This window comes from Oncorhynchus clarkii, chromosome 6, assembly GCF_045791955.1.
Source record: "Oncorhynchus clarkii lewisi isolate Uvic-CL-2024 chromosome 6, UVic_Ocla_1.0, whole genome shotgun sequence".
Lineage (NCBI taxonomy): Eukaryota > Metazoa > Chordata > Actinopteri > Salmoniformes > Salmonidae > Oncorhynchus > Oncorhynchus clarkii.
In genome coordinates this window covers 33,709,209-33,731,778 of record NC_092152.1, presented here as the reverse complement: position 1 = coordinate 33,731,778, position 22,570 = coordinate 33,709,209, and the positions used below count along the sequence as shown (strand labels likewise).

General features: G+C 47.9%; 1 protein-coding gene across 2 annotated transcripts in view; it reads right to left on the bottom strand.

The window, feature by feature from the left end:
- Positions 1 to 348: 348 nt before the first annotated feature.
- LOC139411034 (clathrin heavy chain 1-like) overlaps positions 349 to 22,570 on the bottom strand; it is a 41,238-nt gene continuing 19,016 nt past the window's right edge. Inside the window, exons 2-33 of one of the 2 annotated variants that reach the window (XM_071156825.1) lie at positions 22,139 to 22,346; positions 19,119 to 19,387; positions 18,780 to 18,941; positions 18,427 to 18,540; positions 17,664 to 17,837; positions 17,210 to 17,407; positions 16,735 to 16,935; positions 15,934 to 16,086; positions 15,430 to 15,552; positions 14,909 to 15,046; positions 14,657 to 14,821; positions 13,998 to 14,178; positions 13,450 to 13,613; positions 13,030 to 13,155; positions 12,716 to 12,858; positions 12,298 to 12,532; positions 12,086 to 12,208; positions 11,842 to 11,987; positions 11,516 to 11,699; positions 11,163 to 11,355; positions 8,550 to 8,707; positions 8,278 to 8,442; positions 8,051 to 8,158; positions 7,750 to 7,917; positions 7,499 to 7,648; positions 7,235 to 7,366; positions 6,997 to 7,107; positions 6,722 to 6,892; positions 5,919 to 6,140; positions 5,328 to 5,354; positions 3,254 to 3,329; positions 349 to 3,091 (exon numbers count right to left, since the gene is read on the bottom strand). In XM_071156825.1, coding sequence (XP_071012926.1) covers positions 2,970 to 3,091; positions 3,254 to 3,329; positions 5,328 to 5,354; positions 5,919 to 6,140; positions 6,722 to 6,892; positions 6,997 to 7,107; positions 7,235 to 7,366; positions 7,499 to 7,648; positions 7,750 to 7,917; positions 8,051 to 8,158; positions 8,278 to 8,442; positions 8,550 to 8,707; positions 11,163 to 11,355; positions 11,516 to 11,699; positions 11,842 to 11,987; positions 12,086 to 12,208; positions 12,298 to 12,532; positions 12,716 to 12,858; positions 13,030 to 13,155; positions 13,450 to 13,613; positions 13,998 to 14,178; positions 14,657 to 14,821; positions 14,909 to 15,046; positions 15,430 to 15,552; positions 15,934 to 16,086; positions 16,735 to 16,935; positions 17,210 to 17,407; positions 17,664 to 17,837; positions 18,427 to 18,540; positions 18,780 to 18,941; positions 19,119 to 19,387; positions 22,139 to 22,346 — 5,010 coding nt within the window. In that variant the 3' untranslated portion in view covers positions 349 to 2,969. The remainder of the gene's footprint in view (positions 3,092 to 3,253; positions 3,330 to 5,327; positions 5,355 to 5,918; positions 6,141 to 6,721; positions 6,893 to 6,996; positions 7,108 to 7,234; positions 7,367 to 7,498; positions 7,649 to 7,749; positions 7,918 to 8,050; positions 8,159 to 8,277; positions 8,443 to 8,549; positions 8,708 to 11,162; positions 11,356 to 11,515; positions 11,700 to 11,841; positions 11,988 to 12,085; positions 12,209 to 12,297; positions 12,533 to 12,715; positions 12,859 to 13,029; positions 13,156 to 13,449; positions 13,614 to 13,997; positions 14,179 to 14,656; positions 14,822 to 14,908; positions 15,047 to 15,429; positions 15,553 to 15,933; positions 16,087 to 16,734; positions 16,936 to 17,209; positions 17,408 to 17,663; positions 17,838 to 18,426; positions 18,541 to 18,779; positions 18,942 to 19,118; positions 19,388 to 22,138; positions 22,347 to 22,570) is intronic. The other variant, XM_071156826.1, reaches the window with a different exon arrangement.

Below are 22,570 nucleotides of genomic sequence, written 5' to 3'. Positions count from 1 at the left end.
CATCTTAAAAGTGGAGAAAAAAAACACCAAACCTGATCAAGGAAGTTTGTGAATGACCTGTAAATTTACCAAGTCAGATTGAATGGAATAAGTTGACAATGCAAACACTTGACTTAAACCCTTCATCATAAGGACGCATAACAATTAAACAACATTTAACTGGACAGTTACCATTAGCTGAGATTAACCATTGTGACTGTCTAACAGTGTTGTCGGCTTTATGACCAAAGGTTCTTAGTAAAACCCAGGGTTGATAGTACGACAATGCAAACACATATTACCAAATATACATCCAAGTTCCCTCTAGAGTTACTACTATGAGCATCGTGAAATGATCACAGACAGATATTGTGTGTGTAAACTTTATTATCCTTCAGAGACCATGACTTGTGCAGATACGGTAGTGCTTGTACACAGTTTAGATTTAGTTTTCCTACAAAACCCCAATTCAACGTTTTTACAATGTCGCGGCACAGCTCAGGGTCCAATGGACAACAGTGGACATGGCCGTCTGTCCGGATGCACGAGGCCAGAGTTACCCATAAACCCTAGCGATAGATTTCCAGAACATTTATCAGACAGGTTCTACTTGAACAGGAAGAAAACGAACCCCAGGATGATGGCTGCTGCAAGCAATCATGCTGAATAGTTTCTGTTTGTATTCTGCTCTTTTTGTATTTTGTCATTTTCTTTAAAAAAAAAAGTATCATAATAATGATTAAGACTACAACAATGCACTATAGACAATACACTATTTTATTCCATAATGGACTTATTTGCTTATTTAAGTATCGCAACATATCTTAAATTATACACTGTTTTTTTCAGTACATGAATTGTTAACTCTGAACCACTGGTACAGGGATACATACGAGCTCTATTCCTCTAGTATGTTTTTATTCTCTGTGTAACATTTGAGTTTCTTCGACCATTCTGTTAGTTGTTGCCAATGGTGAGACAGTAGAAGGCTTGAAAATACATTTGTTTAGTTTTGAACACAACATAGGTAATACTTGGTATATGTGTAACATGGAAATTGTGCTCCTGGTTGCATTGTTACAGCATTATATGTTTGGCAGCACATGCACAGACATCAGCATATCGCAGTTATGTTTCACATCATCAACAACCAGAGCTGTGGGATCCTGTACCGTACATCACAGTGTAGTGGAGAGACCCAACGTCCATCTTGACTTGGTTATTATCAGATAATACGACTCTAGTGAAGAGAAGGAACAGCGCAAATCTTCCCAGTCTTGGTGTTGTCAACAGATCCCAGATCACATGCTTGATAAACTACACACAGACAGTACACCATAACCCAAGTAACTAGTATTCCTAGTCCATATAGTACTGTATCTCCAACACATGGTACCTGTTAAGATCTCTATTGCACAGAAACAGTCATGAAACAAACATAAACAATGACTCAAATTTGAAACCTCCTCCTGTATAAGGCCTAGCAGTGCTTAGGAGAGGGTGGGGGAACTCGGTGCTGCTCCCCCTTCACCCGCCCCCTCTCTGGCTCCTCAGTAACAAAGTCTCTGTACCATCAGTGCTGTATTATAATCTCTAGAAAAACATTAGGATTTTAAAAAAAGAAGCTGTTCTATGGTTGACACAGTTGATGCAGTCTATAGAACAGTAATAGAATAGAGAGGTGTACTGTACATTAGCGACATCTTATTAGTTATCTTCTCTAGGAACTAAGCGCTTTTGTCATGCGGTGCGTGTTGAATGGCGGGTGGGCTGGTCAGTTCAGCCTAAGTAGAGGGGTCACTTAGTCTTGCTGTATTCCATTGGAGGGAGAGTTGAGCAAGAGGAAGTGGGAGTGAGAGGTGAGGAGCGAGAGGAGGTGGGGGCAAAGTGGAGATCTTTTCAGTTGAGAGATTTGGGTGTGGGGGTTAGGAGTGTCCATAGGTGGGCTAGGTGTGTCTCAGAGTAGTGAGATTGGGAGTATCAGGGGTGTCAAGGCAGGGAATACATATAGAATCCATAAGCAAGCTGTATCTGTATCCCAGTGCAGGGTAAGTGTGGTTCAGGTCGAGGCCTGAGGTTGGCCGAGGGGGGCGTGTTAGAAGCTCCAGGTAGAATTATTGGGGCCTTAAGGTCTACATGATCTGTGTCCTAATCGACACCATATAGCCTATATATACTGCACTACTTTAGACCAGAGTCATATGGACCCTGGTCAAAAGTAGTTAACTATACTGGGAATAGGGTGACATTTGGGATGCAGGCTTAGTGTAGCCCTAGGGGGGCTGGGTGGGGTAGAGGCGGTCTACATGTTGTAGCCCTAGGGGGGCTGGGTGGGGTAGAGGCGGTCTGCATGTTGTAGTTGTAGGGAGGCTGGGTGGGGTAGAGGCGGTCTACATGTTGTAGTTGTAGGGAGGCTGGGTGGGGTAGAGGCGGTCTACATGCTGTAGTTGTAGGGAGGCTGGGTGGGGTAGAGGCGGTCTACATGTTGTAGTTGTAGGGGGCTGGGTGGGGTAGAGGTGGTCTACATGGTGTAGCTGTAGGGGTGCTGGGTGGGGTAGAGGTGGTCTACATGTTGTAGGGTGGCTGGGTGGGGTAGAGGTAGTCTACATGTTGTAGTTGTAGGGGGGCTGGGTGGGGTAGAGGTAGTCTACATGTTGTAGTTGTAGGGGGGCTGGGTGGGGTAGAGGCGGTCTACATGTTGTAGTTGTAGGGGGGCTGGGTAGGGTAGAGGCGGTCTACATGTAGTTGTAGGGAGGCTGGGTGGGGTAGAGGCGGTCTACATGGTGTAGCTGTAGGGGGGCTGGGTGGGGTAGAGGTGGTCTACATGTTGTAGGGAGGCTGGGTGGGGTAGAGGTAGTCTACATGGTGTAGCTGTAGGGGGGCTGGGTGGGGTAGAGGTGGTCTACATGTTGTAGTTGTAGGAATGCTGGGTGGGGTAGAGGTGGTCTACATGTTGTAGCTGTAGGGGGGCTGGGGGGAGTAGAGGTGGTCTACATGTTGTAGTTGTAGGGGGGCTGGGGGGAGTAGCCTGGGGCAGCGTATCCGAAGCCTCCTGGGTATCCAGGCTGGGGTGCCACTGGAGCCGAGCCTGCCGTCAACATCAGCTGCTGACCTGTACACACACACACACACAGAATTGTTACCTTTCATCAATAATAAACAGCTGTCTTTCTAGCGTTGCATTCAGATTCCCTTACTCATTTCCCTCCCTATGCCAACTGATTCCAGAAAGTTTAACCAAGCCTTTTAATATAAATTGCATTACCGAACCTACCGAAAACTATGGGGGTGGGTTCTGTGACTTCTTCCTCAGTCTTCCTTTGGCTTTCTGACTCCTCCAGTTTATCCACCTGAGAACAAAGGGTCAGACAGAGGTCAGAGAGAAAAGCCAGTCAGTCGCCTAATGGGTGGGCTCACTATAATAAAACTGTGGCGTTGTAAAATATTTGTCAATTAACGTCCTACAGAGATACATTCTGATAATATTTTATTGGTGATGTTAACTTTTGTCATGAAGACAACAATATGCATAATATTATACTTCACCTTTCAATATCAGACTTTATAGACTAGTATCTATTTCTACAGTGAGGATGCCTTAGAGAAGATGCCATGCGGGATTGGTGAGAAACTACAGTTTTCCTTACAAGTGAGGGAGCATCTTTAAACTACTCTAGAAGCACTGTATACAGCAAGGCTTGTGAAAGTTCATTTTGTATTCTCTGTGTTGTGGAGAAGCTTGGCCCACGCCAAGATGCTAACCCTCCACGCAAAACACATCCCAGTCCAGGAGGAAAAACAGACAAACCTCAATCACAACTTAACATGCTTCAGCTACAGGGCACTCCTTCTTGCCTAACAAAATGCAATATTTCACCAACTTATCTAGAGCAGTTTATCAAAAGTATTTTGCTTGGTTAAGAGCATGCATCTTTTTTAAACTGTGAACTGCTATCTTATCCAAAGCTAGTTGAGGTAATTTTCCTCAAGTAAATGTTTAGCAATCTTCGCAGGCAGTGCTTCAGAAGTGTGAGCAGAGTAATAATAGCTGTGAAGATGTGACTTGTCTGTATGAACAATTAACTAAAACGAACTAAAGAATTAGAATGTCATAACTACAAAATAAACTGGCAGTGTGAATGGTAAGAATTTCAGCAGCAGAAAAAAAACTACAAGGGAGTATGTGCCTCCTCTGATAAATAAAATAATGAACATGCATAGAAAGCTAATTGATGGTGTGCAACCCAAATGGTTCCATATACAGTGCACTACTTGTTTGGCTCTGGTCAAAAGTAGTGCACTATGTAGGGAATAGGGTGCCATTTGGGATGCACAGCAGTGTGTGGGAGAGGTGGTTTTGGTTCTCTGTGGCTGTATAGCTAGCTAGCGGCTGTAAAGCTAGCTAGTGGCTGCATAGCTAGGGGATGCTTCTCACAATGTGGTATTGTGCACTACGGTGTTACTGTACATAGCTGTTAAAGCTACATGAGAATACTCTTGACAGAACTGTGTTTGCAGCAGGGGGCTTCGACTCCAGTCCTCCAGGGAGGGCCAAGTGTCTGCTGCTCTTCATCTCCATGCTCTCTGGCAAATCACTGATCAGTTTAATGGCAGACATAGGAATCCAGCAGACACTGCAGTCCTGGAGCTGCTAACTACTAGCCTGGTCCCAGATCTGTTTGTGCTCATTGCGGTCATTAGTCAGGCCAAATATTGACATGGTAGAACAAACAGATTGTCACTCAGGCTAGCTGACTACTGATGCGGAGGACTATAGTGCAGCACCTTTTGTCATGTGTTACTGTTCTATCATACTGTTCTATCATACTGTTCTATCATGTGTTCCTGTTAACCAGGACCTCTATCATGTGTTCCTGTTAACCAGGACCTCTATCATGTGTTCCTGTTAACCAGGACCTCTATCATGTGTTCCTGTTAACCAGGACCTCTATCATGTGTTCCTGTTAATCAGGAGCAAACAGTCTGGGATTATCAGTGAGGGGAGAGACCCAGGGTGGGGTCCCAGTAGGTAAAGGGTGGCCAGTCCTGGTTCTAGGGGGTTGAGTGTGAGCATGGCTTTTGTTGCCCCGCTCTTACATATCTGATTCAGTCTTCAATCTAGAAAGACTAAAGGCTTAATCAGGTAGGTTGGTGCTGGACTGAAGCAGAACCCTGCACCCCCTGTGACGATCTAAAGAACCAGGACTGGCCAGACCTATGTTAAGGATTCTCAGTCTACATACAAGTCCATGCTAGGTTCTTACATCAGAAACCTAGGGTCTATGTTAGAACAGGAAACAGACAGAACAGACAGAACAAAAAGGAGATAAATAAAGAGAGCCAGAGACCGTCACCTTCTCCTCAACCTCATCAACCTGGAAGAGAACCCACAGAGATGAGCTCACATATCTTGGGGTCAAAGGTTACAGGAAGTTGTGTCATTACTACACATTGTTCTAGATGAATGGTTGTCTTCCCCACTTAAAGAGTTTCATGTTTTAACTTAATTACAAACACAAAGTGAAGAAATACAAAATAATAAAGTTGTGTGAAAGCTTTCTCCATCAGCGTTATCGCCATATTTAAAGTAAACTTTCCACTATTTTAATTTGTATTACCAAAAGTATTTCTCTAAACCCTGTCTGCTTTTACAATACCTACAGAGAGAAGGTCAAGGACAACTGTCCATCTCTTACAAGAAGAGAAAATTCTGGAAACCAGTCAAATTAGCAGGAAGAAATCCATTATTTAGCTTACTACATTTTCACCGACCGAAATTAAGATTTGGTGTACGTCCCAAATGGCACCCTATTCTCTATATAGTGCACTACTTTTGACCTGGGCCAATAGGGCTCTGGTCAGAAGAAGTGCACTATATCAGGAATAGGGTGCCATTTGGGACACACAAAAGTGCTCGCCGTTTTTGGAGCAGGACTGACCTTGGTGAGGTACTCCCTCATGACTTGGATGAAGTATGGCATGGCAAAGTCCATTATGTTGTGTCTCCAGGCCAGCTCCAGCACCACGTCAGGGTGCAACAGGTCGTAGGAGGCAAACAGACAGGCAGCGAAACACTCCTTCCTGCCCTCCTCCAGGAACCACTGCAACAGGGTCTCAGCCAGCTCAGCATCCTTAGACTCAGCAGCGTACAGCATTCCATCCTGCCAAACACACACAGTAAGAGGCGGGGGGGGGGGGGGGTTGATTGATTTGATTAAAATATTGATTTGAGACCGAAGTCATGTCTCTGCAGCATACAGCATCCCATCTTGAGACAGACTGACAGGGGAAGAGATAGATGGATGAAACACGGGAACATTTTGATTCTCACAGATGTTGCACCAATGGTTACATATCATTACAAAGCTGAAAAACTACGGAGGAGAAAAGCGTCTTCCTTCAGTTATTTCAACAGGGTGTGGCTGACTAAATATTCACTATTTCCATCCTCCAAAGCGAAACAGTGCCCCCATCAGGCTCTAGTCAAAGTAGAGTGAAGTGTGAAAATGTCCCAGAAAATATTTACAGTGCAAAACAAGTAAAAAAAAAAAAAAAAAATATATATATATATATATATATATATATATATATATATATATATATATATATATATATATATATATATATATATATATATATATATATATATATATATATAAATAATAAAAACTTTGCACAGCAGTGCGTCTGGATTCAGGTGCTGGTTTGGCAGGAACAACTAGTATCCCCCAAAAATGTTAACCTTGTATAATTTGTCCTTCTTGCAGAGTTCCACGCTCTGTCTCCAGCGGTTGTTGCCTTTGTAGAGGTATGCTGCGATGCGTCTGAACTCAATCAGCTCATGCTTCTCCAGTCTCTGGGCCAAACCAATGGTGTCAAAGTTATCATATGCATCGATAGACGCCCTCAGACCCTATGGACAACACAGACATACAAGTCATGCTTCCTGGAGACCACAACACATAATGCCATAGAACAACATAAGAGCATAACTAGAACACACACACACTCCCTCACCTGGTAGTCCTCCTCCTCTGTCAGCAGGTTATTGAGGGCCTCGTTGACTCCCTTGTTGTTATGACTCTGAACAGACCTCAGGTAAGGCTTTACCAACTTCAACTGGTTAACCTGGAGACCCACGCAAGCGTCATATTATTTGGTCTTGCGTTGCTGCTAAATTTGCAGGGTTGTAGTATTGTGGGAAAAAAAAATTCAGTCTATTCCGGGTTTAATGACAGGTGTTTTGACTGATTACCTTGGTGAAGTAGCTGACCGTGCGGTTGTGGTCTAACCGTGGTGACAGTATGGTCAGAAGGTCGTTCGTCAGCAGAGGTTTGTAATCCAGGTAAAAGGAAAGGGATTTGTAGTACAGCTCCACATTGGCCACCTAGAAAGAGTCATACAACACAATGAAGTTCCTTGCAGAGAGAGGCAGCTACAGTTGAGGTTAGAAAACGTTCAGCCCTTCAGTGAGGTTTTCAACTGTTTTGTGAGTGAGGAGCCGATGAGGTCGTGCTACCTTGGCAATGATGTCCTTGAACTGCACCTCCTTCCAAGCGTCCGTAGGGTGTGACATCATCGTGAGGACAGCGTTGTCATATTCCTCGTATTTATCATACAGAAACACTAACTCCGCCCACAGATGGGACTGCTCCGCCGCTCGCAGCACCTGATTGGGCAACCACAGGAAGTGAGGTCACATAGACGTGACAGATATGGGGAAAATGATAAATATTTACAATCATTTTATTTAGAGAGTGAGACACACACCTTAGGGATGTTGACGCGGGACCAGAAGAGTTCCAGGTGTTCTCTCATCTTCTGGGGTTTAAATTTGGAGTAGAGGATGGCCAGCTCTGTGAACATGCCCATGTGAGCGCGCTCCAAACCCAACGCGGCCTCCAACAGGCCTATCAGCTCCTCATAGTAACCCCGGTCCTGATGCACACAGACACGAACATGAGTTAACCACAGACACTGTACAGACACCTAAACTATCTGAAAACATTCCCTTTACCTGGTACTAAACTATAGAGGACACCAGCAGGTTAAAGTGATTCAGAGGATTTACCTGGTAGTAGCTGATGAGCTCCTCCAGTTCATCAGCGTGGATAACAATGTGTAGACCACAGATCTGAGCCAATCGAAACTCTTCCCCATCCACACACGCACAACACACCTTGAGAGAGAGAGAGAGAGAGAGAGAGAGCGATCGAGCGAAGTCATGATGCACAACCCATCAAATGACTTACACGTACGTACAGCATAACATGTGTGTGTAAGAATGTTTAGATGTACCTCCTTCCATGTGCGTGTGCTGTTGGCTTTCCTGGCGCTGTCCACAGCAGCTTGGTACTCTCCTAGGTGTACCAGCGTGGATGCCAGGCGGGCAAAGTTGGACACGTTATTGTACAGCAGCTTGGCAGCATCGTACATCCCTTCTTCATAACACCTATCTCCTACCTGCAGGAGGACAAAGAGAGGGTGAGTTCAAAGTTGAAACCAAACGTCTCAGCGAACAATGTTCCATGTTGATAAATGTGCATTTTGCATGTATTTGACACATTTACCTGTTGTATATGGGCGTTGTTAGGGCCGCTGACAAATTCCTCTAGTTCGGCCAGTCTGACAGTTTTAGCCAGAGCAAAGATGAGCTCTGTCTCTACATATGACTCTCTGGCCTTCTTACGAGCCATCTGAAGGAACTTCACCAGATCCTCCCAGTTATCTAAAACACACACACACAATCAATTCTATACATTATACACACATACAGTGCATAGGAGGCTTCAAGTGAACTCTTGTTGGACGTATCCCCCCTACTGCCTTGTTGGACGTATTCCCCCCCCCCCCCCCACTGCCTTGTTGGACGTATCCCCCCCCCCCCCCCCCACTGCCTTGTTGGACGTATCCCCCCCCCACTGCCTTGTTGGACGTATCCCCCCCCCCCACTGCCTTGTTGGACGTATCCCCCCCCCCCCACTGCCTTGTTGGACGTATCCCCCCCCCCACTGCCTTGTTGGACGTATCCCCCCCCCCACTGCCTTGTTGGACGTATCCCCCACCCCCCTGCCTTGCTGGACGTATCCCCCACTGCCTTGTTGGACGTATCCCCCCCCCCCCCCCCTGCCTTGTTGGACGTATCCCCCCCGCCCACTGCCTTGTTGGACGTATCCCCCCCGCCCACTGCCTTGTTGGACATATCCCCCCCGCCCACTGCCTTGTTGGACGTATCCCCCCCGCCCACTGCCTTGTTGGACGTATCCCCCCCGCCCACTGCCTTGTTGGACGTATCCCCCCCGCCCACTGCCTTGTTGGACGTATCCCCCCCGCCCACTGCCTTGTTGGACGTATGGACCCCCCGCCCACTGCCTTGTTGGACGTATCCCCCGCCCACTGCCTTGTTGGACGTATCCCCCCCCCCCCACTGCCTTGTTGGACGTATCCCCCACTGCCTTGTTGGATCCCCCACTGCCTTGTTGGACGTATTCCCCCCCCCCCACTGCCTTGTTGGACGTATCCCCCACTGCCTTGTTGGACGTATCCCCCCCCCCCCCCCACTGCCTTGTTGGACGTATCCCCCACTGCCTTGTTGGACGTATTCCCCCCCCCCCCACTGCCTTGTTGGACGTATCCCCCCCCCCACTGCCTTGTTGGACGTATGCCCCCCCCCCCCACTGCCTTGTTGGACGTATCCCCCCCCCCACTGCCTTGTTGGACGTATCCCCCCCCCCACTGCCTTGTTGGACGTATCCCCCACCCCCCTGCCTTGCTGGACGTATCCCCCACTGCCTTGTTGGACGTATCCCCCCCCCCCCCCCCCCCCCCCCTGCCTTGTTGGACGTATCCCCCCCGCCCACTGCCTTGTTGGACGTATCCCCCCCGCCCACTGCCTTGTTGGACATATCCCCCCCGCCCACTGCCTTGTTGGACGTATCCCCCCCGCCCACTGCCTTGTTGGACGTATCCCCCCCGCCCACTGCCTTGTTGGACGTATCCCCCCCGCCCACTGCCTTGTTGGACGTATCCCCCCCGCCCACTGCCTTGTTGGACGTATCCCCCCCCCGCCCACTGCCTTGTTGGACGTATCCCCCCGCCCACTGCCTTGTTGGACGTATCCCCCCCCCCACTGCCTTGTTGGACGTATCCCCCCCGCCCACTGCCCTTGTTGGACGTATCCCCCCCGCCCACTGCCTTGTTGGACCCCCCCCCCACTGCCTTGTTGGACGTATCCCCCACTGCCTTGTTGGACGTATCCCCCGCCCACCCCCCCCCCCCACTGCCTTGTTGGACGTATCCCCCACTGCCTTGTTGGACGTATCCCCCCCCCCCCCCCCCCCCCCCACTGCCTTGTTGGACGTATCCCCCCCCCCCCCACTGCCCCCCCCACTGCCTTGTTGGACGTATGCCCCCCCCCCCCACTGCCTTGTTGGACGTATCCCCCCCCCCCCACTGCCTTGTTGGACGTATGGACCCCCCCCCCACTGCCTTGTTGGACGTATCCCCCACCCCCCTGCCTTGCTGGACGTATCCCCCACTGCCTTGTTGGACGTATCCCCCCCCCCCCCCCCCTGCCTTGTTGGACGTATCCCCCCCGCCCACTGCCTTGTTGGACGTATCCCCCCCGCCCACTGCCTTGTTGGACATATCCCCCCCGCCCACTGCCTTGTTGGACGTATCCCCCCCGCCCACTGCCTTGTTGGACGTATCCCCCCCGCCCACTGCCTTGTTGGACGTATCCCCCCCGCCCACTGCCTTGTTGGACGTATCCCCCCCGCCCACTGCCTTGTTGGACGTATCCCCCGCCCACTGCCTTGTTGGACGTATCCCCCCCCACTGCCTTGTTGGACGTATCCCCCACTGCCTTGTTGGACGTATCCCCCCCCCCCCCCACTGCCTTGTTGGACGTATCCCCCACTGCCTTGTTGGACGTATCCCCCCCCCCCCCCCCACTGCCTTGTTGGACGTATCCCCCACTGCCTTGTTGGACGTATTCCCCCCCCCCACTGCCTTGTTGGACGTATCCCCCCCCCCCCCCCACTGCCTTGTTGGACGTATCCCCCACTGCCTTGTTGGACGTATCCCCCCCCCCCCCCCCCACTGCCTTGTTGGACGTATCCCCGCTACTGCCTCAGTTTCCTTGCTTTTCCATGTTCCTCACACAGTGTGATGTGTTGTCTTACTGTTCTTGCTGGCAGCGCTGACCACCTCCATGTAGGCTGACGGGTCGTCGGCTTTGATGTAGGAATCGATGGCCTCTTTAACCAGGTCTCTCTGGAGCTGGGCTCTGGCCAGTTGACTCCATACCGCAGCCTCATTACAACGCTCTGCAAACTCATAGGCTCTGTCCAGGTTACTGATTTGCTCGATCAGGACCTAGAGAGACAGTCGGTCAGTATAAATAAAGACGTCCAATGATAAAATATTTGTAAGGTGCAGAAAGGAAAAGTCAAGAAAAGCATTGTTGGTGCATTGAAACAAAACAGGGTACAATGATTAGCTAAATATTTTGCATTATCTTCAGACTCTTGTTAACCTGAATGGCGGAGGTGTTGACGTCAAACTTCTTGAAGATGGCGAAGGCCTCCTCAAAGAGCTCGTTGCTGATGGCGATGTTAGCGATGTCGGGGGCATCGTAGTTGTCCAGGCGGTTGACGTACTCCATCACACGCGTCCGGTCTGCCTTGATGGCCGTCAGGATCAACAGGTTCTGGAGGTTTCTGAGGGAGAAACAGAGAAGACACACAGAGGCTAGATAAGACTTCCAACTACAGGTATTCGTAGAACATTAGAAATATTTGAGTCTTTTCTCCGTATTTAAATGCGAGGCCAAGTAAAGTGTGTGTGTGCGTGGTGACTGACCGGTGCTCGCTGAAGACTGAGTTGTCCAGTACAATCTTCTCCAGTAGTTCAATGAGCTCATTGGGCAGGTCAGCTGTCATGAAGGCCTTGACCGTCACAGACACCTCCTCTGGGTCCTGGGTCTCTGACAGAGCGGTCTGCACCACCTGGGAAACACAATGAAACACACGTCAGAACACAGGGAGATGCAGGTCAGAACACAGGGAGATAACAACATAGTGTTATCAGAGGGTATTGTACTTACCTGGTCTATGAGTTGGCGTCTATAAGGGTTATTCTCCTCAAGAACGTTGGCCCATAGTTCTGGGTCTTTCCGTCGGACCAGGTAGCGAGCCTCACTCTTGAACAGGGAGTTCTCATTGCACACCTACAGCAGAGCACAATGAAACCAAACCAATCAATGCATTAGTCATCTCCCGTGGGTGTGTGCAGTGTGGTGTGTGTGTGTGTTCAGACCTTGATAAGGTCCAGGTCACACTGGCCCCTCTCATAGGCGACACAGGCGAGGTGGGGGTCTCTCTTCTCACAATACTTCCCCACTACAGCGCTGTCGTAGAAGGTGTTCTCCTTCAAGAAGCGCTCCGGGGTGTTGTTACTGTCAATGTAGATCTTAGCCAAGGCATTGTGGGTAGCCGGCTCTTCACAGCCCTCGTGGATACGAGACTCAAGCCACGACAACAACAGCTTCAGTCTGGAACACACACAAAATCTCCTTTTGAGAAACCCTCGTGAAACATTTTGTCTGGGATCTTTGAGGCATTGCCTCACCAGGGGGAAAGGACAGGCCTGAAAGTTCTGACAAAGTGTTCTCCCCATTTGAAGAACAGGAGCCAACAATGTTGGGAGACCACATGCGTAAGTGATGTGTCTGTACCTGTTCCTCTTCTCCACCTCTGCCACCAGCTCATCAGTGGAGAACTGTCCTCTCACCACCATGATCAGGTTCTTAATGACGTCTTCAGCACAGTCTACATCCAACAGACCTCCTATCACCACAGGCAGACGGCTGGGGTTCACCTACAGTACACACACGTCAAGGCCAGGCAATAGCAGGCAATGGCAATTACAGCAACAAAATAAAATAAAAAGTGCTATTTGTTGGTAAAACCAACAATAAAGGTATCTTGACATCTCTCTTCCTTCCCTGCAGTGCTGTGTTCCTCACTGGGCCTCCTGCCAGGCTCTTACCTTCTGAACGTAAATCTCGATGTACTTCTGCAGTGTGTTGCGGTAGAGATAGAGCACCAGGTCATGGACAAAGTCAAAGCGGTCACACACTATGATCAACGGCAGCTGGTCTGTCAATTTAGCCTCCTGATGGGGGAGAGAGAGAGAGAGGCAACACAGAACATCAATAGTTACATTACATTAGCAAAAGGAAGTTGATATCCCATGAAACAACTGTGAAAGGTGAGAATTCAGTCTGGTTCGTGTCACTTCTGATCTTACATGTAACTGAAAGCTAGTGAACCTGGTTTGTAGTCTTCCTGGCTAAACATTTTAATTGTATTTTTAAAAAAACATTTTAGTCATTTAGCAGGCACTCTTATCCCGAGCGGATTCTAAATAAACATTCACCTAACCAACACTGCTGGGGATGCCCCGTACCTTGAGGAAGTTCTTGACCCTGTCCGGGTCGTAACAGTTGCTCTCTCTACAGATGCGCTCCACTTCCTTGATCTGGCCTGTCTTACAGGCCGCCTGGATGTATTTAAAATGGACGTCAGGGTCCTGGCTGAAGTTCACTATGGAGCCCAGGAAGTAGAACAGACCTGGGAGAGGAAGAACACCGTTTCACAATTGAATAGGTTTCATAGTTTCCCTGTGAAAACATATGGTAGACTAGGCTCTAGCATCCTGGGCTCTAGCATCCTGGGCTCTAGCATCCTGGGCTCTAGCATCCTAGGCTCTAGCATGCTGGGCTCTAGCATCCTGGGCTCTAGCATCCTAGGCTCTAGCATCCTAGGCTCTAGCATCCTAGTCTCTAGCATCCTAGGCTCTAGCATCCTAGGCTCTAGCATCCTAGGCTCTAGCATCCTAGGCTCTAGCATCCTAGGCTGTGCATGTGTGCCAGGGTCTGTGGCTCTAATAGCTGGACAACATAGACCACAAGCCGACACGTTTTTAAACATAAGAGAAGCAAGACCCAGGCGTACCCTCGTAGCTCTTGAAGGACTCAAAGAGCTCCACCAGGGTGTTTGTTCCCAGCTGCTCGTGGTATTTAGATGCCACCTGGACACACAGCTGAAGGTTCTGTCTGATGTTGGCTGATAACATGGCCCGAAGACACTCTACTGAGTCCTCTACTGACAGGGCGCCAAAGAAATTCACCAGCCACTACAAGGAGAGGGTTAACACAAAACACATTTTATTTGTCACATGCGCCAAATACAACAGGTGAAATGTTGCAGTGAACCTTACAGTGAAATGCTTACTTATAAGCCCTTAACTTCTTAAAGCATTGTTGGTTTAGAAAAAAATAGATAAGTAGAAAGTAGAAAATAGAAAATAAAAGTAACAAATAATTCAACAACAGCAGTAAAATAACAAGCGAGGCTATATTACAGGGGGTACCAGTACAGAGTCAATGTGGAGGGGCACCGGTTAGTTGAGGAAATATGTACATGTAGGTAGTTAGTGACTATTTATAGATTATAAACAGAGAGTAGCAGCAGCGTAAAAGAGGGGTCTGGGTAGCCCTTTGATTAGCTGTTCAGGAGTCTTATGGCTTGGGGGTAGAAGCTGGGTATAACACACGAGAGAGAAGAGAACAAGAGAGGTTACATTTGAACCCACCCCACATACACCTACGTACCTCAGGGTTGAGCAGGTGTGTGTGTACGACAGCCCGTTTGATGTCGAACAGGTCAGTGTAGTGCTCTAGAGCCCTCTGTTGCAGTCCAGCCTTCTCACACAGCTGGGCGATGTGGGCTCGGTCATAGTGACTAAACATCTGGTTGCCAAGGATCGCGTCGGCTACCTGGATACACACAGAACCACCAATTACAACACCTACTGCACCAACAGAAACACAACAAAACATTATGAAAGGTGTGTGTGTTTGTACCTGGGGGGCGTGGATGAGGTTCATCTCCAGTAGGCGTGTCTGTAGGTGTCCCTCGGCTGGCTGATTGTTCTTCAGAGCGTCCAATAGGAAGGAGGTACACTGCTGGATCAGACTTCCCTCCATGAACACATCCACTATCTACACCAATCACGAGGGAGAGAGCGGGGACATTAGCAGCCAATAATAGTAGAGAAAGAGGTAATCAAGAGTCACAGGGACATAATCCTGCTGGATAAGGAAGTGCATTGCTGGATTAGATAGGATGAAGTTACCTCTAAACTGCTGATACTAGGGGTATGTCCCAAATTCGCACCATATTCCCTATACAGTGCACTACTTTTGGCCAGGGCCCATAGGTCTATGCTTGTGGGCAACTTTTCGCCAGAGCCAGTTATGACAAGAGGAGGAGGGGAAAGTTGATATGCCCTTAAAAAGGAGGAATAACAGACCAGGGAGGCCCCTCACTGGGCAGTGTGTGTGTTCACGCAGGCCTGTGTGTCTGTGCTATGTGCGTGTGTTACCTGGTTGATGTTGGCCAGGGGCTCCTCATCTGCCACCAGCATCTGAGAGAACTGTAGACCCTGTTCTGGACTGACCCGCATCACATTCCTCAACAGAAACACCCAGTCTGGAGAGTAGCCCACCTAGGAGAGGAAAGAGAGGGAGAGAGAAAGAGAAAAGAGGGGGAGAGAGGGAGGGAAAGAGCAGGGAGAGAGAAAGGGGGAGGGAGAGCGAGAGAGGAGAGTCCACATAATGCTGTCATCTGACAAGACAAAATGGGCAAGCTGACATTTTAGAACTAGGTACTTCAGGTCAATCAAATGTACTACTAAAACAGTGTTGTATTATTAAATCATGATCATGGCAGAATGCTATGAGATACTCTGAGAGTTGTGTCTCCCAAATAGCATCCTATTCCTTCATAGTGCATCACTAGCCATATGGATAGTGCTTTATATAGGGAATAGGGTACTATTTGCAACACATCCAAAGGGAGGTCCATCCATTCTCAGAGTGAAGTGTACCTTTTTGGCGTAGAGCACTATCTTCTGGAACTGTCCGGTCTCAGCAAAGCACTGGATCACCTTGCTGGGTACGTTGGCTCTGAGGTAGACACTGAGGGCTAGCGTAGGATCTACTGCCTTAACCAGGTCACCAAGCTCCTCACAACACTCCAGCTACACACACGCAACACATCAACTTTAGCTATACTGCAATTTCAGGGTAAATATACAAGCACAAAGGGAATCGATTGACAGACTATGGAGGGGGGACCTCTGTGTTTAGTTTTACCCCTTTTTCCTCCCCAATTTTATGGTATCCAATTGCTAGTTACAGTCTTGTCTCATCGCTGCAACTCCCGTACTGGCTTGGGAGAGGCGTAGGTTGAGAGCGGTGCGTCCTCAGAAACACAACCCAACCAAGACGCACAATGCCCACTTAACCCAGAAGCCAGCCGCACCAATGTGTCGGAGGAAACACCATACGCATTGCGCCCAGCTCGCCACAGGAGTCGCTAGTGCGTGATGGGACAAGAACAAGAACATCCCTGCCGGCCAAACTCTCCCCTAACCCGGACGACGCTGGGAAAATTGTACGCCGCCCTATGGGTCTCCGGTTGCGGCCGGCTGCAACAGAGCCTGGACTTGAACCAGAATCTCTAGCAGCACAGCTAGCACTGCGATGCAGTGCCTTAGACCACTGCGCCACTCAGGAGGCCCGTGGGGGACTTCTATTTACATACACACAGTCTTAGTCTTGATGTGTGTGTGTGAGCAGAGTAACAAGGCTGCCTAATCCACTGCTCCATCTCCAGTCAGTCCTACCTTGTCCTCTTTCAGCCACTTCTCCAGCAGCTGCTTGCGTCCCTGCTGTAGCACGGGCCGGCACAGCTCCAGAGACTCAAACTTGTTGAGCTGGCCCTGGTCCAGCAGGATGCCAAAGTACTGCAGCAGAGGAGAGGCCTGGCCCGGCTGGGCTGGCACGCTCTGGAACTTACGGATGGTCTCCGCTGTGCGCAGGATACCCTGGAGGAGAGGAAGAGGATAAGATACAGTAATTAAATGTTATTGTTGCTAAGTGTATAGCAAGGCTAAGGAGGATCCAGAAAGAGACTGTATTTTCCCCTCCTAGTGTTACAAAATTCCAGTAACCTTCCCCAAATTCTCAGGTTTTCCAGAAATTCTGGTTGGGGGGTTCCGTATTCCCTCCTGATTCTAGGAATCTTCCAACCAGGTTTTGGGGAAATATTGAGAAAGTTACCGTAAAGATCATCTCCCCTAGTCCTGGCGTCTGACCTACCTTGGGTGTGGATGCGGCCACCTTGGCAGCCTCGGAGTAGGAGCCCTGGGCGAACAGTGTGTTGAACTTCCTGACAAACAGCTCCTCAGCCCCGGCCAGGTTAGAACGCACGGCCATCCTCAGGCCCAGGTCTGGGTTCTGCAGCACGTTGGTGGCATAGTTCACTATGTTTTCCTCCTCCACACACACTGACAACACCTGAGGGGAATGCCGAACATTTATGAATCAAATACATCAATGGATTAATAACACATTTTTAGTGATGATTTTCAATAAACATAAGAAAGAACATGACACAAAAACTAATACAAAGATATATATAAATAAGTTTTATTTAGCTGGATAATGTGTATATGTGCACATGCTTTCCCTGGTATCCACCCATAACAAAATGACCATAGAGATCCTGTTGTATACATCCGTATTGTAATTCTAATGGGTCTGACATTCTTACCTGTCCCTTCTTGTTAACCCCGATGATGCCGGAGGTGAGTTCGTGGGGGGCGGTGACGAAGATGGTCTCGGCGCTGATGCGGTTCATGTAAATACACACTCCTGACTCCAGGTCGTACAGGTGGATGTAGCCATACTTCGTGATCAGGTAGATCACACCGTGCTTGGTGCCAATCTGAGGACAGAGAAACCGGGGACACAGAGATTATACCCTCTGTATGGGCCAAAGACACCTAGGTCTTATCAGCATTGTTGAACGGCAGTTACAGTGCCTTGCGAAAGTATTCGGCCCCCTTGAACTTTGCGACCTTTTGCCACATTTCAGGCTTCAAACATAAAGATATAAAACTGTATTTTTTTGTGAAGAATCAACAACAAGTGGGACACAATCATGAAGTGGAACGACATTTATTGGATATTTCAAACTTTTTTAACAAATAAAAAACTGAAAAATTGGGCGTGCAAAATTATTCAGCAAAAGGTCGCAAAGTTCAAGGGGGCCGAATACTTTCGCAAGGCACTGTAAGTGTTTTAATAGTTAAAGCATCCTAAACATATGTGTGTGCAGGTTACTGGTAAGTAAATAAGTGTTGCCAAGAGAAGGGTAAACTCAAACAGAAAACAAACCGCTTCAGTTGTACTGGTTAAATATGCATTAAGAAAACCTCCCAGCAGATTCAGTCTGGCTCGACTGATATGCATTCATTCATTGAGAGAGGCACCCTGAGTGGGTCCTTCCCTGGTGGGTCTTTAGGGGTCCTTACCTGCATGGCAACGGGGAAGTCTGTCTGAGCCTCAGGTGGGAAGAACACGTCAACAGCCTTCTTAGTAAACGGCTGGTTCCCTGTAGCCGGCTGACCCACCTCTATGATGTGCAGCTGGAACACAACATGACCACACAGGTCAACATAGTGACCGCATACTAACCCCACATACTGACCGTATGCACTGACCGCATGCATTAAGTAATCATCATCATTCGACTGCAGAAGAGTCAACCACAAGCTTCCTCCCGTTTCTCCAGTCACAAGTAATGCTTACAGAGGGTGTCCTGGTTTGTTATGGAATCATTACTAGGTTCACCATGCCTGTATACCCCCCAGTGTCCGGTTCTCACCTTGCCCCCAGCCTGGCTGCGCACAGCGAAGCAGAACAGAGTGGAGGCTTTGGTGTTGCCCTCCACCTTAAACTCTCCGAAGGCTGCAGCATGGCCTTCGATGGGCTGGGACACCTTCCTGTCCACAGAGTACAGCTGCATGGCCCCCACCACACGGTTTTGCTGCAGGATAGAAAAGAGGGGATGTCATCACTATCTGAACATGCTAGAAAAGAACCGAAGTACGGTGCTTTTAGAATACAAAACCTACACTTTATGTCTGATGTGTGCACACGCTGTGAAGTATGGGTTAGTATGTGAGTCAATAGAAGACTGATCATAAGGTGTGTGTGTGTGTACCTGTGCCGAGATCCCTATAAGGAGGAGCCACTTCTGCTGTTCGTCTGTTCTGTAGTTTATGATCTGGCATCCGGCCAGACTTGCGTGCCGATCAAACACTTTGATGGGCTGCGAGTCCCCCTCCATGCTCCAATGGTAGACAGCCGCTTCAGTCACCAAGGCGACGGTGTTGACAGAGATCCACTTCCAGAACATGACTTCCTCAGTCATGGTGTGAGCCTTCATCTTACTCTTCATCTCAATGTTGAAGATCTGCAGGCACTTAGCAGCTGAGAGCCGAGGGAGGGCGAGAGAGGCGAAACAGTGAGACACACACATTGTTTTGCCCTGAACCTGAATGAAGCTAATGCTAAACTGTAGCTAGTGAACTCACATAATTTGGGTTGGTAGCTGACTATCCAGGATCATGGACCTCTTTCTAGGTATTGATGAGATTTGTACTTTGCACAAATCTGTAGCGTGTGTAAACTATCCCTTTAAGTTCCCAGCAAACTGGATTTCTATAAGTCAAAAGTGCTCAATTTCCCTGTTCAGTGAGAGCGTCGAGGCAGTGGGGATAAAGAGGAGGGAGATAGATAGATAACACGCTCAATAAACCTAATAGATAGTATCTAGAAGACAGATCCTCCAGGACAACTTTGCAACTCTTCCCCTGGTTGTTGCTGTAAAGGAGAATGTGTTCTCAATCTCCTAGGTTGTGAAAAAAATATATATATATATATTTTTTTTAAGTAACCTTTTTAAGACATTTGTCACACATTCCAGTATTCTTAACCAGGGCATAGCCATTTAGACTATTTTGAAGAAAAAGTGAGAAAGAGCTTCTAGAATCAGTGTCGCTGCCTACTACTGAACTGTTCAAGTCTCTGGCATGCGGAGAATAATGAGGGTGGAAATCAATCTCCATACTTTACTAACCTCCCATATCACAACCAGTTTAAAAAAAATGGAACTGAGCCTAAGGGACAGCATAGTAGTGACAGCATGTACTGTAGTTTTAGGTTTGCACAGTGAAGTGAGCGAGGAACGGAACTGGTTTCACAGAGACCATAACATGTAGGTGAAAAGGTACAACATACCTGGTACACTGTAGAGAGAGATCTAGGGCTGGAGACCAAAACCTCTTACACACACTAGGGCTGGGCGATATGGTTTTAATGGGCTTTTCCCATTCTAATTGTTTCAGCCAAACTTCAGCCAAAAATAATGGATAAAACTGACAGTAAGGTAGTCTTATTTGTAGAATATTGCATAAGAATCAAAATCCTCTTTATAGCCTCCAACTCTGGTACTCGACCCATTGTTTTCCATTTGCAGTTATTTGTTCAATTCCAGCATTCTCTTCCAGCATTGTAATCAATTTCTTCATTTCCTGCACTCATTTGCTATCACTTACACACCATGTCACGTTGCCATTGTCTTAGTATATCGCTATTCCCAACAACAACAAAACATCCTTGACAGAACAATCCTTCTCCTCTGACTGCATTTTCGGCTTCAATTGCAGTTCTTAATTTCACCACTAGGGGTAGTCAGACGATTGTTGTTGACATGTTGTGCTTGTAAGTTAGCTAGCAGTTCTCTTCTCAGTTGTTAGCAGTTTCTCACTGGCGATAAAAACAGATGATTGCCATAATTTTTGTTGAGTCATTACTGAATTATTTAATGTAACAAATCAAATCCAAACCAGTCCGTGAATGAATACCGTTATATTGTGTTTTATGGTTTACCGCCCAGCCCTAACACACACACACACACACACCTTCCAGTGTGTATAATATCTGATGATGCATACCACACACAGTCTACCAGCATACAACAGGTCATGCTAACATGTGTATGGTTCTCATAAAAGTATGTGAGGGTGTGTGTGTGTGCGTGTGTGTGTGTGTGGGGGGGGGAAAGTTCTAAATCTTGAGAGGTCACAGTCAGGGGGTGTGGGGGGTTACCATGTGGGAAAGTTACAATGTGTGTATTCAAATGTACAGAATCAAATGCTCCTATGTCCACAAAACAGTCTCATTGATCCGGTTACTTGTCAGAAGTAACCAGAATACATGAGTTTAGTGGGTTAAGGTGGTGGTGAAGCTTTTATGAGAAGGGACATGATGACCAAAGACACCACGGATAGACGGACGGACAGGCAGACAGAGACAGGAACTCACCGTCTGAGAGGTGACAAGACAGAAAGCAAGGGAAAGAAAGCCATGAGTCAGTCCGAGAAAAAGAGGAAGAGAGAGATGAAGGAGAGATAGGCAGACTTCACGGCGAGAGAGGGAGGAGAGGGAGAGAGAGAGAAAGAGAGTGAAACACTCACCCTCTGATAGATGACAGAAAGCAAGGGGAAGAAAGCAAAGAGTCAGTCAAAGAAAAAACAAGGGGGGGAGAGAGAGAGGTAGAGAGTTGTGCAAAGCCTGAAGAGAAAGCATCAGAAGTAAGGCAAACCGATACAGACATGAAGGCTAAAGCGCTTGGGGCTCTAAGGGCTAGAAGCAGTGGAGGAAAATCAACTTACATGACCAATTTAGTACACTTCAGGCAATATGTCTGAGTGCACTGACTCCTGGTATTTATAGCACGGGAGGAAATAATGCATTATAACAGATAGCTGTCAAAAGAAGTGTTGGGTGTATGTTAACGCTGGAGTTACATAAAACAGCAATCCTGTGTGAATAGTGCGCACGCTAAAGCAGACACGCATCTACTGTTCTTAACTGTTCAGGAACAAGAAATAGGCTGCTCATATTGCAGTGTAAGGCTGAACTTTTCAGCAGCAGCATTGGATTAACAAGAAACTACTTAGTGAGTGCATTGTAACAGAGCGTTTTGGTTGTTGTTATTACACTGGTCGAATAAGGAGCCCAGGGAGGGTCGGTCAGGGAGCGGGGTCATAATGTGACTCCCAAATGGCACCCTATTCCCTACATAGTGCCCTATGGGCCCTGGTCATAAGTTGTGTGTTACCTGGGCGAATTGGGTGCCACTTGGGAGGCAAGTGTAAGGTCGTGGTGGTACTCTACCTTTGAGGGCGATGACCTTGCTGGCAGGGTTCATGATGGCACTGTCAGCAGAGATAGGACGTCTGCTGGGGTTATTGGGGTCAGCCATGTCTATGATCACCACCTGGTTCTGCTCGCCCACCTTCTCCCGGATGCAGATGAACTTGTCAGACTCCATGGTCAGGTAGCTGAAACCAATGTTAGCCGGGTTCACCCCCAGGTTCTGCAGCTGAAACACACCGCAACACACACAGCTTTTCAATGGATTGGGTATATTTTGACCTCTTTTGGAATAGTTGAAATGTGTGCCATTATTGCTCACATCAAATCAAATGTTATTGGTCACATATTGGTCAGCAGATGTTAATGCGAGTGTAGCGAAATGCTTGTGCACCCATGTATCAATCTAAGTAACATAATACAATCATCTCTATCTAAATCCGTCAGTTTAAG